This window comes from Bactrocera tryoni, chromosome 3 (genome assembly GCF_016617805.1).
Source record: "Bactrocera tryoni isolate S06 chromosome 3, CSIRO_BtryS06_freeze2, whole genome shotgun sequence".
Classification (NCBI taxonomy): domain Eukaryota; kingdom Metazoa; phylum Arthropoda; class Insecta; order Diptera; family Tephritidae; genus Bactrocera; species Bactrocera tryoni.
The window spans coordinates 37,629,003-37,641,251 of NC_052501.1; the positions used below are offsets into that span (position 1 = coordinate 37,629,003).

Below are 12,249 nucleotides of genomic sequence, written 5' to 3' on the forward strand. Positions count from 1 at the left end.
CGTAGTTCAGTATCGTGTGAACTGTTGTAGGCGTCGAATCGCGCGGCCGGCGTGGCGTATACGTGATAATTCGATAATCTAAGCTAAGCTCTCTGTCTAGTAATTTCCCCGCACTATTATCCTGCGTGGCACTATGATTTCTCACTCTTCCATATATACAAAACTAGCCATTTTATTGCTATATCTATTACAAACGATCCACTGTCGCCCTCAAGACACGGAGGCAAACGGCTCCCCGATTAATCCACTGCGTAATGGTCGTTACATACCAGAGTTGCATGGCGCTGACCGTGGCAAATATATACCCGACGAAAGCGGTAAATATCATCATGTTAAAGTGCCCTATAACGGTGGCTATGGAGATCGCGGCCAAATGTATGTTCACGATGCTCGTGGGCTGCCGCTACATCAATTCGGCACGCTCAATGGCTTCCAACTGGGACCGAAGGATCATTTGCGCTTCTCTGTGGATTTCAATTTCGACGGCAGTGGTTGGCAAATCGTGCAGTTCGAGTGGATAAACGACGATGACGTCAAAAAACATTACGACTACAAGTATGAAAATCAACTATGGCCATCGGATTATGGTAAGTGTGAAGAGTTGCAGGAGTAACAGTTTTGAAAAAAAAAATGTTTTGTTTTTCATTAGATGTGAATGCTGATGCGAATGCTGATGTGGAAGCGACTGCGACAGAGAAGCCAGAGGAGCCAGAGGAAGGAGATACGACTAATGTGCACGTCTCGGGCGAGTACCAAGATGATATCTATAATGTGAAATATACGAATGACAATGAGCTAAATGCTCCGAGTGTAAGCCAACTCACACATAGTTTTTGTTTTTGCTTTCATGATAGCCTGACTCATTTTATTTCTACAGCAATTCAACATTCAAGCGACTATAAGTGATGTACTCGATTACGTTCAGACAAATGTGTTACCCACACTAACGTAAAAGGCGACGATTACTCTGCTCAAAGAAATACTATTTTTCTACTACTAATTTTATATCTCTCTGGTAATATACTATGACTAATATCTTGACCGTGAAAAACTGGTACATAGAATATTTTATTGACAATAACAACACGTTATTGTTTAAAGCTTTTCATCGTTATCATCGAGCTTCTTTACTTTTCTTCAATTGGAGAGTCGATTTGGAGACTTCCTACGTGAACAAACATAATTTATTGTTATTGTAAAAGAATCTTCTGACATAATTTCTGAACAAAAAACCGTTTCGTGTATTCAATCGTTTAATGTATGTTTATGTAAAATCATGTATAAATTATTAGCCACAGCAATGAAATAAAATATATACGTTGCCAAGAATTAATTCAATGCTTTCAACTATAAAGTTACAAAGTTTAATGTCCTCAAGTCAGATGAAATCGTACGGCTTCGAAACATGCATTTTGTACCAATCATTTCTTCTGATATGGAAAATCGTTAAAGAATCGACAGACCCAACAAACGAAGACGGCGGAAAATCATCTTACCAAAAACTGCTAGTAGAAGTAGATAGTCCTAATTTTCAACAGGCACTTGTATACATTTCACAGCTGTTGTTCAAAGTACTGATTTTCCTGAAACAAAATAGATACAAACTATCGATGAAAAAAATGCCACAGATACCAATTAGTGTATTGATGAATATTATTTGGGCTCAGCGCCAGACCATTGACCATCTAATGCGATGAAACCAGAGGACGCCTAAAACTGACTGTTTAGGATGAAAATTTTCAAACATCCCCTTTCATTTGAGATGAAAGGAAAATTAATCAAGTTAAGGTAACTAACACTTTGAGAGGTCAAAGGACAAATTTTTCATGAATAGTTCAGACTCGAAGACTCTGTCCAAATCGGGTTCAGCGAGAGCTGACATCCTGGACAAAGTATTGATGAAATCGTTGTGGCAAAACTTCTATATGAAATTTGAGTTTCGATATGCTTTCGTATTCAATCCGGTTTTAGCTTCAGCGACTTTTTCCTGTTTGTTCAGAAATACTTTTATATGGAAGACCGATTATTATATTGTCAAAAAGTTGAAAGATCCCTAAAGCCGGTCGATGGTTCACAACCGAATTCATAGCATCAAAATCGAATTTGAAAAACATGAGTGTTTTCAGCTTGCCTGTAGTATAATTATTTGTCAATTGAAGACTCATAAGAGAAATCATCTATTCGACTTGATACTTTGCTTTGTTTGATATCAATATCGCGGTGAAGTATTAAATAAGTCTTGGTGCTCTTCATGGTAGTTGTATTGTTTATTGTACAAAAAAAAAACAAAATATTCTATGAATTTTAGAATTTACCTTTGTAGGTTGAATGCTCTTAGGGAAAAATTTCCTGTATTTGTATTACCGAAGTAACATACGTGTTAAGAAAACTTGAGAATTACAGTTTTTTATGTGTAAATGCATTGTTCTTAGCCTGATTAGAATAAGTATTTGCTAAAATCTGTCAATAATAATTAAGGGTGTGGTCAATTATAGTTTTTGGCACCTAAAGCTATTTTCTTAAAATGGACTCTAGATATTTTATATTTTTCATTTGAATAATGATGAAAGCAGAGAAGAACAAGTAAAAACGTTAACTTTGGTTGTACCGAATCCATAATACTCCTCAGAAGTACAACATATTTCTTATAAGAACTTGATATTGTATGCCGTGTAGTATATGGAAAAATTCTAAGAGATAAGACTAATTGAACAATCCATCTCCTTAGAGAAATAATTAAATCGCCGTTAAGGGAAAAACGTTCACAGCTCTGCTGTTCAACACTAAAAGAATGTAAGCAATCCACCGACCCGTCCAATGAGGGAGACCACAGTTTATCTTAAATTAGTTGGCGTAGAAATAATTGAAATACTATTAGAACTCTAGGTATTACCTTGTTTTGTTGTGCTACTTTCGAACACAATCTGTGAGATTTTGCAAATAAATTGGAAAATTAATAATGAAATTCGTGTAAAGAAACCTATGATGTCTTTAATTATACAAGGAAATCTTTGGCAAATACTAAGTATAAATGCCCTTACATTAAACGATCATCGTTAGAACAATTCCGATATATGGAAGGCGAAATTGGTAAAATAAATATGTGGAGAGTGCTGTATGAAAATGTTATAGGGATCTTTAGATCGTGTTGCACAAATGTGCTATTTTTGTAAGATGTAAATGCCTATAGATAATTATATTTGAAGTAGTGTCGACAATCTTATTTAGGGGTGCAACTATTTTAAAATTATTAATAAAAAAGAGATTAACATATTTCAATAGGTTTTAAATAAAATAAAATAATATTCTACATAACTTAATTTTTCAAACAGAACTAGGAAAATTTCAGCTACAGCATTTTAGAGTGCAGCAGCTGAGCTCAATTAGCACCATTAGTATATCCTTAAACACGATTTCCTCTTTAGAATATTTTCCAAATTTGTTTGAGTGATTATTAAGGTTAGGTTAAGATGTCGATCCTAAGGGAGATTTCACTTGGATAGCTTAGAGCCCTGGTCTGTTCAGATACCTGTAAGCTCCTAGAAACTGGACCATAAGGTCATTACAGATCGGAAAAACGTGTCTAATTTTTACTGCTGTTTTTTTTTTAATATTTCAAAATAATTGAAAAATTAGTTTTTTCAATTTCCAAACATCGCCTCTCTTAGGCTGCCCAACGAAGCGTGCCTCTTAAGAGAATAACTGCAGCTAATTAAGTGGTGCTAACATTCTTGTTTGATAGGATGCACAACTAGATACCTAATAATGTAATGTAATATTTGCAACTAATGGGTCTGGTAGTGAACGAGGGTAGCTCCTGTCATCAAACAAACATACGTCGCATTCACGACCTGGCTTCCTGACTGTAGACAGTCATAACTTTGAAGTCGTAGATAATTTCGTCTAATTTGGAACTAGCATTAACACCAACAACAACAATTGATAAGTAAAGTCCTCTCTCAACGAACAAAACCCAAACTCTATAAGTAGCTCATCTTTCCCGTCCTGTTGTAGGGTGCGGCGGCATGGAAAATGACATCGTCTGATGAGTCGGCGGAGAATGTATGGTCCTTTGCGCATTGGTAACAGAGAATACCGTAGAAGATGGATATACGGCGACATTGTTCAACGAATCAAGAGACATCGGCTACGCTGGCTAGGGATATGTTGTCCGAATGGTCGAAAACACTCCAGCTCTGAGAGTATTCGACGCAGTACCCGCAGTGGGAAGCAGAGGAAGAGGAAGACCTCAACTACATTGAAAAGACCAGGTGGAGAATGATCTGGTTACACTTGGAATCACCAATTGGCGGCAAACAACGAAAGGAAAGAAAGAAGAATTTTACTAACGATTGCAAAATGTTTGTATTTAATCTAACATTCAACGGAATTTATTGATGAAAAATAATTTAGACCACAAGTAATTAATGAAATTAATATAAATACAATTTGACGTAACTAATTCTTGGCGTTCGCAGCCAAGTATGCCAATAGTTTGGCAACATATGGTGGTGGAGTAGGTATATGTGCACCACGCGCCACAAAACCATTATCGTCGGCCACATAATCGACACGGTAGAGCACACCATCATCGCCGGTGTACTCGTAAAAGCCCGTCGAACGTAAACCTTCCTTTTCCGGAGCTAATTGTTCGATGCGTCCACTTTCCTCCGCCAAAATGCCATTCTCTGTTTCATAACTGGAAAAAAATTAAATTTGCAATTATTTCAAAGTATACTTTCTGGCTGTGGAGTGAAGTGAAGGAAATACTGTTAATAAACAGTGGAGTAATTGCAACAGCATGCTGTTAACTACAGTGCTTACTGCGCTGTTAATTTGAAATAATAATGTTAGAGTTTTGTTATACATTTTTTAAGGGTCGCATGGATTTCTAATGCTTAATAGCGAGTTAGTCGAAAGTTTTCATCACTTATTTATGTTGCACTGAGAACACTTACATATATTGATACCCGTCCTTCTCCTCCTTATCGAAAAGCTGCAGAATCCGCCAACCACCACCACCCTCACCCGTTCCGCTGCCCTTTGGTAGTGCTGGTGTAACAGCGGTGGTTTTAGGTGTCGGTCTTCGTGTTGTTGTTGTTCGCGATGCCAAATTCGCGCGATTACCAGCTGAACCAGCCGAACTCAGCGCATTACCGCCCGCACGTGACCGCCCAGCGCCACCGAACGTACCGACGCCACCACTGCCACCACCGCCAGGTCCAAACCGGTTCTTGTCGCCTTCATATTGCCCACCGGCGCGATCGTCATGCACATAGGGCACATCTTGGTGCACATACCGTCCATCATTACCACCGCGATAGCGTCCATCGCTTGCGCCCCGATAACGCCCATCATTACTCGGACGATAACGTCCGTCGCCAATGACCGTAGGACGGAGACGTGTTGTACGTGGGCGCTGATAATAAGGCAGCGTGGGCGTGGGACGATAGCGTCCATCGTTCTGCGCGCTCGCAACAGCGACGAGCCCCACTACACCTACTAAGCCGACTAGCTGTTTGGAAGAATCAATGGTGGTAATCCTGTTTATCTGCGCTGTAATCCTGGCATGAGACGTGCGTACTTACCGTTACTTTCGACCACATGACGAGTTCTCACGCGTTAAATAAATGAAATGAATATGAAAATCAGTTGCTGCTGCTTTTATAAACGCACCACCAATTTAGCGGCCGGTTGCGTTTCTGAGCGAGTCATTGTTGTTCGCGAGCTAACGGAAGCGTGGGTAAATGGAACGGTTGCTGAAATCTCGTTTAATTGAACGCATTTACTTGCAACAATAAAGTGTCGCATTTTACGATGTTGATATTGATGTTCATGGTGCACCAGTGCTGATGAGCTGAAAAGATGCGCAAACGAAAATGACGAAACTCATTCTAGGCCTTAGCTACGATACTGAAGAGTGCGTTACTTCTCACACTGGCAATGTCTGCCATTTCTTGTATTTGCAGCAGTGTTGGTGTAAAATATCCGTTATTGGATATACATACATATATTATGTATGATTGCTACATATTCGTTTATGTATAGTCGTCTGTGAAAAGCGGTTGCATCAAAATGACGCATGGTATTTAATATGAATAACTTAATGTTTAAACTCTTATGTAAGGCAATGCCACTAATGAGTTGAACGATAAAAACTGTACAATGAATACGAAATTGTGGTACATCAAATAATAATGGTGTCGCAACTAGTCTAGTATGCCGATAAAATTTTCTTATTCGCATGGAAGAGTTGGACTCAGTTTTTATGGAGTTTTCTAGATGACTTATCTTGCCCAAACCTTATTTACATTGTCAAGAAAGCATCGGGAATTTATAAATATAACGAAATTTGGCCTTCAAAGTAACGCCCATTTGAAGCGATGCACATGTGCCAACGCTTCTTCCAGCGTTCGCGTCGAATTGTTTTGATGTCTTCAATTGAGTCCAAGCGTGTTCCCCGAAGTGGATATTTCAGTGTGGAAAGATAAAAGACACAGGGGGCCATATCAGGTGAATACGGTGCTTGCTCAATGATATTTGTTGAGTCTTTGGCCAAAATTTAACACAAATACGTTGATTTAAATTTTAAAATTCGACAAAACACTACTGAAGAAGACTGAAGTGTTTCGCACCAAACCAATCAGATCAAGATTAGAGACTAGGACCTAATATAAAGTTAGATAATTTTTGACAGCAAATAACAAAACTGAAAGGAAAACAAGTAAGGGAGGGCTAAATACGGGTGCAATCGGACATTTTATACTTCTGCAACTTACAAGAATCAAAGTCACGGAAATACTTTAGGATGTAAAAAATGTCAACCAGAGGATTGCAATTATGCATACAGGTGTATACCGTTGAACTTTCATATCTCGAATCACCATAACTCATACCAAAACTTCGAGTTCGAGGTATGGACGTTCAACTGTATATAGGCCATTCCATCACTTGGCGACATGGTTTTTCACCCGTATTCCGATCAAACAAAAAATTACAATTTCTTTTATTTTATATTTTATTTTAAGTTATACAATTTTATGTAAAAACTCTCAGCTTTCTAATATTCAAAGTTGTCGCTATATGGCGCAGGCTATTAACCCCTAAAGCTACTTATACTTGTCAGGGAGGAAAAAAGCATGTGTGTGTAACGAAATTTGTTTTTGCTGTATATGGGATCAGAGTCCCATACTTTTGAATATTGATTCTTATGTAAAATTGAACGAGAAATCGAATGGAAAAGTAAATTTTGAAAAAAAGTTGGTGGAAAAGCACAACAACTGTTTTTTTGGAAAGAAAATGTTTTTTTTTTTTGGATTTTGAAAATATTTTAATCAGAAAGCTGAGTGTTTTTACATAAAATTGTATTACTTTAAAATTGTTTGCACTCAATTTTCAGGTCGTTAAAAAATAAAAGAAATAGTCATCAATAGTCAACTCATACACTGACCGAAATATTCGACAAAAAGTTTGTTAGAAAACCGAAAATCATTAAACATATGTAGTTTATAGAAGTTGACTGTGGTATCGACCCGTTTTTATCTATTTTTGCCAATGCTACATACTATTCATATGCCATAATACTAATAAAATTTTCCCTGAGGTTCATCAAAGTAACATCAGCAATCACGCGGATGTTAAATGTGTGTTATATGGGGGCTAGGACAAGTTTTCTCCCAAACTTATTCATTTCAGGAACAAAGTTACATTGTTATAAGCAAACTATTATACTCTTAAGTGAGATGTTGCGAGAGTATAATAATTTCCCAGCAGTCTGAGATCGTAAGAGGAAAAGGTCCCTCCTATTGATCCTGGTTGAAATTTTAAGAGGTTACATGGGTTTTCTCGAGTAAAAAACAGCCTTTTTCAACAATTTATTTTCTCATGTAAAAAATTAAATATAGGAAATAATAATAATAAATATAAAATTATAAAGGAAAAATTTGAAAATTGGTTTTTTGGCAGACAATTTTACAAAAAAATAAGGTTAAGTTTTTCAACTGTAAATCGAAAGTTCTCACGTTAAAACATCCGATTTTTTTTAAAGGTCAGCAGGCTATTTTTTTGTTGAAACCTCGACTTTCTGATGTTTTCAAAAAGGTATTCATTATTATAAAATGGTAACTTTGATCAGAAAATGCAAAAAAGGACTTACACTTTTTACCATTTTTAAAGGCTAGTGCAGGCCAATAAAAAAATATAATCTCCGTCTTTCACAGTTCGTCTACAAAATCAAAATTTTATCTTCAAATTGAATTCAATTTTCCATTTTTAATTCTATAATTCATTATCGGATAGTATACACAATAGTTAACATTTTGTCAAATTTTGAAATTGAAATTCAACTTATTGCGGTTGCTACAGCGTTCCTTGTAGAAAGGGAACATAGCGACTCCAATCTTTAAACGCGTTTTTCTAAGAAGGTGCTTTTCAAAACGGTTTCGACTCTCAAAGGAAGAGTTTTGAAGACATCTAGTTTCAATTTGAGAGAAAATGTTTAACGTCATTCGCTCTCGCGCTATGGAAGCTTTTATCGTTTTTTTAAATCTTCCTATTTTTATCTATAAAAAACTGTCGATAAATGGGCAAAAATCGATATTTTTTGTTCAAACGCCATTTTGTCAAATACCAAAAAACCAAAAACAGCTTCCATGACGTAATAGCGACTTTCCAATAGATTAATAATCTTTTTGAAATTTTTGTTTCGGACCAAAATTGCGGCCGCAATTGTGGACATCGTACAAGACCTTTTTTTACGTGTCATTTCAACGGTTAATTTAAGATTAAAAGTATATAAAAAATATTACATATACTACGTACAAAAAAACATTTTGTATTCGTCATGAATGTATTTATTTATAAAAAAAAGTCGGATCGATTAGTTAATTTCAACACTATGAAAAAAAAAATCGCGAAAATCAGTGATTTTTCAGAGGGTCTCACAGAAAAGATCCCTTAAGGACAACACAAAAATTTAAAAATTTAAATTTTATATGACAGTTGCTATAAGGCATCAAAATTGAATATTTAAAAATATAACATTTTATATTATATTTCGGAAACTAATAGTCTTAGTTTTAAAAAATTGGTATCGTCGTTAAACACCCTTTCTCCTGAAATGTGAATTTACTTATATAACACTGTGGGCAAATATAATAAGATTTTTTAATGTAAATATCGCGCGAAAATCTATTGATCAACATGTTTTTTCTTGGTTGTTATGACTGTCAGTGACATCTGTGCCAAATGTGACATCAAAATAATTTTCGGTGTTTAGTAAACGCCTGTCTTTCCGACGTACATAAAGTGCATTCGGCGATTTTTACGATGATCCAAACAAAATAGTTCCATTAAGTTTTGTGCGCGGAATAAAATTTATGTTGTCGAAGCGTTCAGAGTGTTAGAAAAGGTCGTCGGTGATAATTGTTTGTCGCGAGCAGGTGTTTTTGATTGGTTCAAATTATTCAAAGGAGGTCGAGAATGCGTTAAGGACAAACCTTGTCGCTTTCGCTTGCCAGGATATCATGAAACGTGTTATTACTGGAGATGAGTCTTGGATCTTTGCTTACGACCCGGAAAGAGACGATCAGTTGGCCGAATATCGTGGCCAAGGTGAGCCCAATTCGAAAAAACTACGTTAAAACATGGCCAAAAATCAAGATTATGTTGACAGTTTTCTTCGATTTTCGAGCTAAGGTACAATATTAATTTCTCTGGTGGACCAAACTGTAAAAAACGAATACCATTTGAGTTTTATGCGTCGCTTGCTATTCGTAAAAAGAGGTCGGATTTATGGTTTTTGCACCACAATGAAACTAAAACGATTTTGAAGAATAAATTAAGAATTTTAAAATTATGAAAAAGTCTTACCATTTGCTGTTCATAGTAGTACCTTCCGCATCAAATTTTTAAATTGACCAAATGCAAAAATCATCATTTTTTTCCATCTTGACCTTCAGTGTTATATCAACATCATATTCAACTTTCTTCTATTGGTTCGTGGTGATTTTTGAAAAAATACTTCTTCATCATATACATAGTTTCATACTTTATAAAATTAAACTTAAGATATTTCCAACAAATAACATAAAACTGCTTTCCAATGACTTTATTAAATACTACCTTAAATGCACTCTAAGCAATTTCGGCGTTAACAAAATCTTCCTCTTTTATCATTTGCACCGTCACAAAGTAATGGTAATTATACTCGTACAACAACACATACAAAGTAAGACAGAAAATTTGACTTTTTTTCTTCTATATTGACATATGACATAGAAAAAGTCTCCCATTTCGAAGCTGTTTTGTTTTTTTCATTGGGGCTTTTTTACGTGGCGGGTCCTAAAGCTAGCGCACAACTCTTAGGACGGCCCCCTTCACCTTCCCACCCCGCCTTTTTGATCAAGGCTGAAAAAACTGCATAGAGTTCTGAGCTGGGAAAAAATACTTCCTTTCATTCTCATTCGTAATAAGGAAACTAATGGTCAAGGCTTTAAGACACATAAGGCGATTGAAGGCGTCAGAACGCATCTTTTGGAGATACCTCAGTCAGAGTGGCAATAGTGCTTCGAAAATTGGTGCAAACGCATACAAAAGCTTATAGATCTTAATGGAGAATATTTTGAAACAAAAAATTAAACGATTTTCGATGATGAACATTTTGTGTTTGTTCTCGAGTCCCGAAATATAAAAGGCAACCTACGTTAGTAGTGTTAGTATTAAAGTCAACATCCATGTATTGCAAACATTTAAATATTGCTAGTAAAACATTTGCTCATTTATCTTGTAGAACTAGAAGTTATGGTTTCAATTAGATTTTCAATTAACATAAATAATTAAAGAAACGGGTAATAAGTATGACAACACCTCGTTGCGCTGTCATGGAAGCAGCAATAAATGTTACTGAATCGATGAAGAGGGGTACAGCTGTAATAAATATGCAAATATTTGCGAACTCAAGGAAATAGAAAAACGTTCAGCTTTAAATGAAATAAGTTTGTGACAATATATGGTAAATATGAAATAATATGATGGAATTTAATATTGTGAGCAGTGCGTCTTCGTCCATTTTGAAATTATACATTTATTAACAACCATTTGGCAAAAATTCTTTTATCAGCACCGACTCTACATAGATGTTATTCTAAAAAGGCATACGTATATTGTCCGAATGTTTAAATTTAAAACCTCAGAAGTTTTTTGTTAAAAAGTTATCGCCTTGTTTGTAGTTCAGCTTTTTGGGGATGTTGTCGTTGCTGTTATCAGATTTCTTACGGTATCAATGATTGCTACATTTTTTATACTCTCGCAACAATGTTGCTAAGGAGAGTATTATAGTTTTGTTCACATAACATAAGTCCTAAAACTAAAACAGTCAGATATAGGGTTATATATACCAAAGTGATCAGGGTGACGAGTAGAGTCGAAATCCGGATGTCTGTCTGTCCATCCGTCTGCCCGTGCAAGCTGTAACTTGAGTAAAAATTGAGATATCATGATGAAACTTGGTACACGTATTTCTCGGCTCCATAAAAAGGTTAAGTTCGAAGATGGGCAAAATCAGCCCACTGCCACGCCCACAAAATGGCGGAAACCGAAAACCTATAAAGTGTCATAACTAAGCCATAAATAAAGATATTAAAGTGAAATTTGACACAAAGGATCGCATTAAGGAGGGGCATATTCGAATGTAATTCTTTTGGAAAAGTGGGCGTGGCCCCGCCCCCTGCTAAGTTTTTTGTATATATCTCGGAAACTTCTATAGCTGTGTCAACTAAACTCTATAGAGTCGTTTCTTTCAAGCATTTCCATATACAGTTCAAAAATGGAAGAAATCGGATAATAACCACGCCCATCTCCCATACAAAGGTTATGTTGAAAATCACTAAAAGTGCCTTAACCGACTAACAAAAAACGTCAGAAACACTAAATTTTACGGAAGAAATTGCAGAAGGAAGCTGCACCCAAGCTTTTTTTAAATTGAAAATGGGCGTGGCCTCGCCCACTTATGGACCAAGAACCATATCTCAGGAACTACTAGACCGATTTCAATGAAATTCGGTATATAATATTTTCTTAACACCCTGATAACATGTACGAGATATGGGTGAAATCGGTTCACAACCACGCCTTCTTCCAATATAATGCTCTTTTGAATTCCATCTGATGCCTTCTCTGTATAATATATACATTAGGAACCAATGATGATAGCGGAATAAAACTTTACATAAATACGGTATTTGAAAAATA

General features: G+C 36.1%; 2 protein-coding genes across 2 annotated transcripts; one reads left to right on the plus strand and one right to left on the minus strand.

Moving 5' to 3' along the window:
• LOC120772815 lies at nucleotides 1–1,242 on the plus strand. The gene is made up of 3 exons (XM_040101606.1): nucleotides 1–587; nucleotides 650–810; nucleotides 878–1,242. Exons 1-3 carry the CDS (start codon nucleotides 134–136, stop codon nucleotides 950–952), a joined length of 690 nt encoding a protein of 229 aa, XP_039957540.1. The 5' UTR covers nucleotides 1–133; the 3' UTR covers nucleotides 953–1,242.
• A 3,216-nt stretch (nucleotides 1,243–4,458) lies between these two features.
• On the minus strand, nucleotides 4,459–5,606 carry LOC120773046 (larval cuticle protein LCP-30-like). Its single transcript, XM_040101977.1, has 3 exons — nucleotides 5,589–5,606; nucleotides 4,959–5,515; nucleotides 4,459–4,699 (listed from the first exon to the last, which is right to left on the minus strand). The coding sequence occupies exons 1-3, from the start codon at nucleotides 5,604–5,606 to the stop codon at nucleotides 4,459–4,461; spliced, it is 816 nt and encodes a 271-aa protein (XP_039957911.1).
• Nucleotides 5,607–12,249: the final 6,643 nt, after the last annotated feature.

Coding starts and splice junctions, on each gene's coding strand:
- LOC120773046 (XM_040101977.1), bottom strand. Junction 4,700..4,958: donor AAGGACGGGTATCAATATAT/GTAAGTGTTCTC, acceptor ATTTTTTTCCAG/TTATGAAACAGAGAATGGCA.
- LOC120772815 (XM_040101606.1), top strand. CDS start 134: ATGATTTCTCACTCTTCCATATATACAAAACTAGCCATTTTATTGCTA. Junction 588..649: donor ACTATGGCCATCGGATTATG/GTAAGTGTGAAG, acceptor GTTTTTCATTAG/ATGTGAATGCTGATGCGAAT. Junction 811..877: donor ATGAGCTAAATGCTCCGAGT/GTAAGCCAACTC, acceptor TTATTTCTACAG/CAATTCAACATTCAAGCGAC.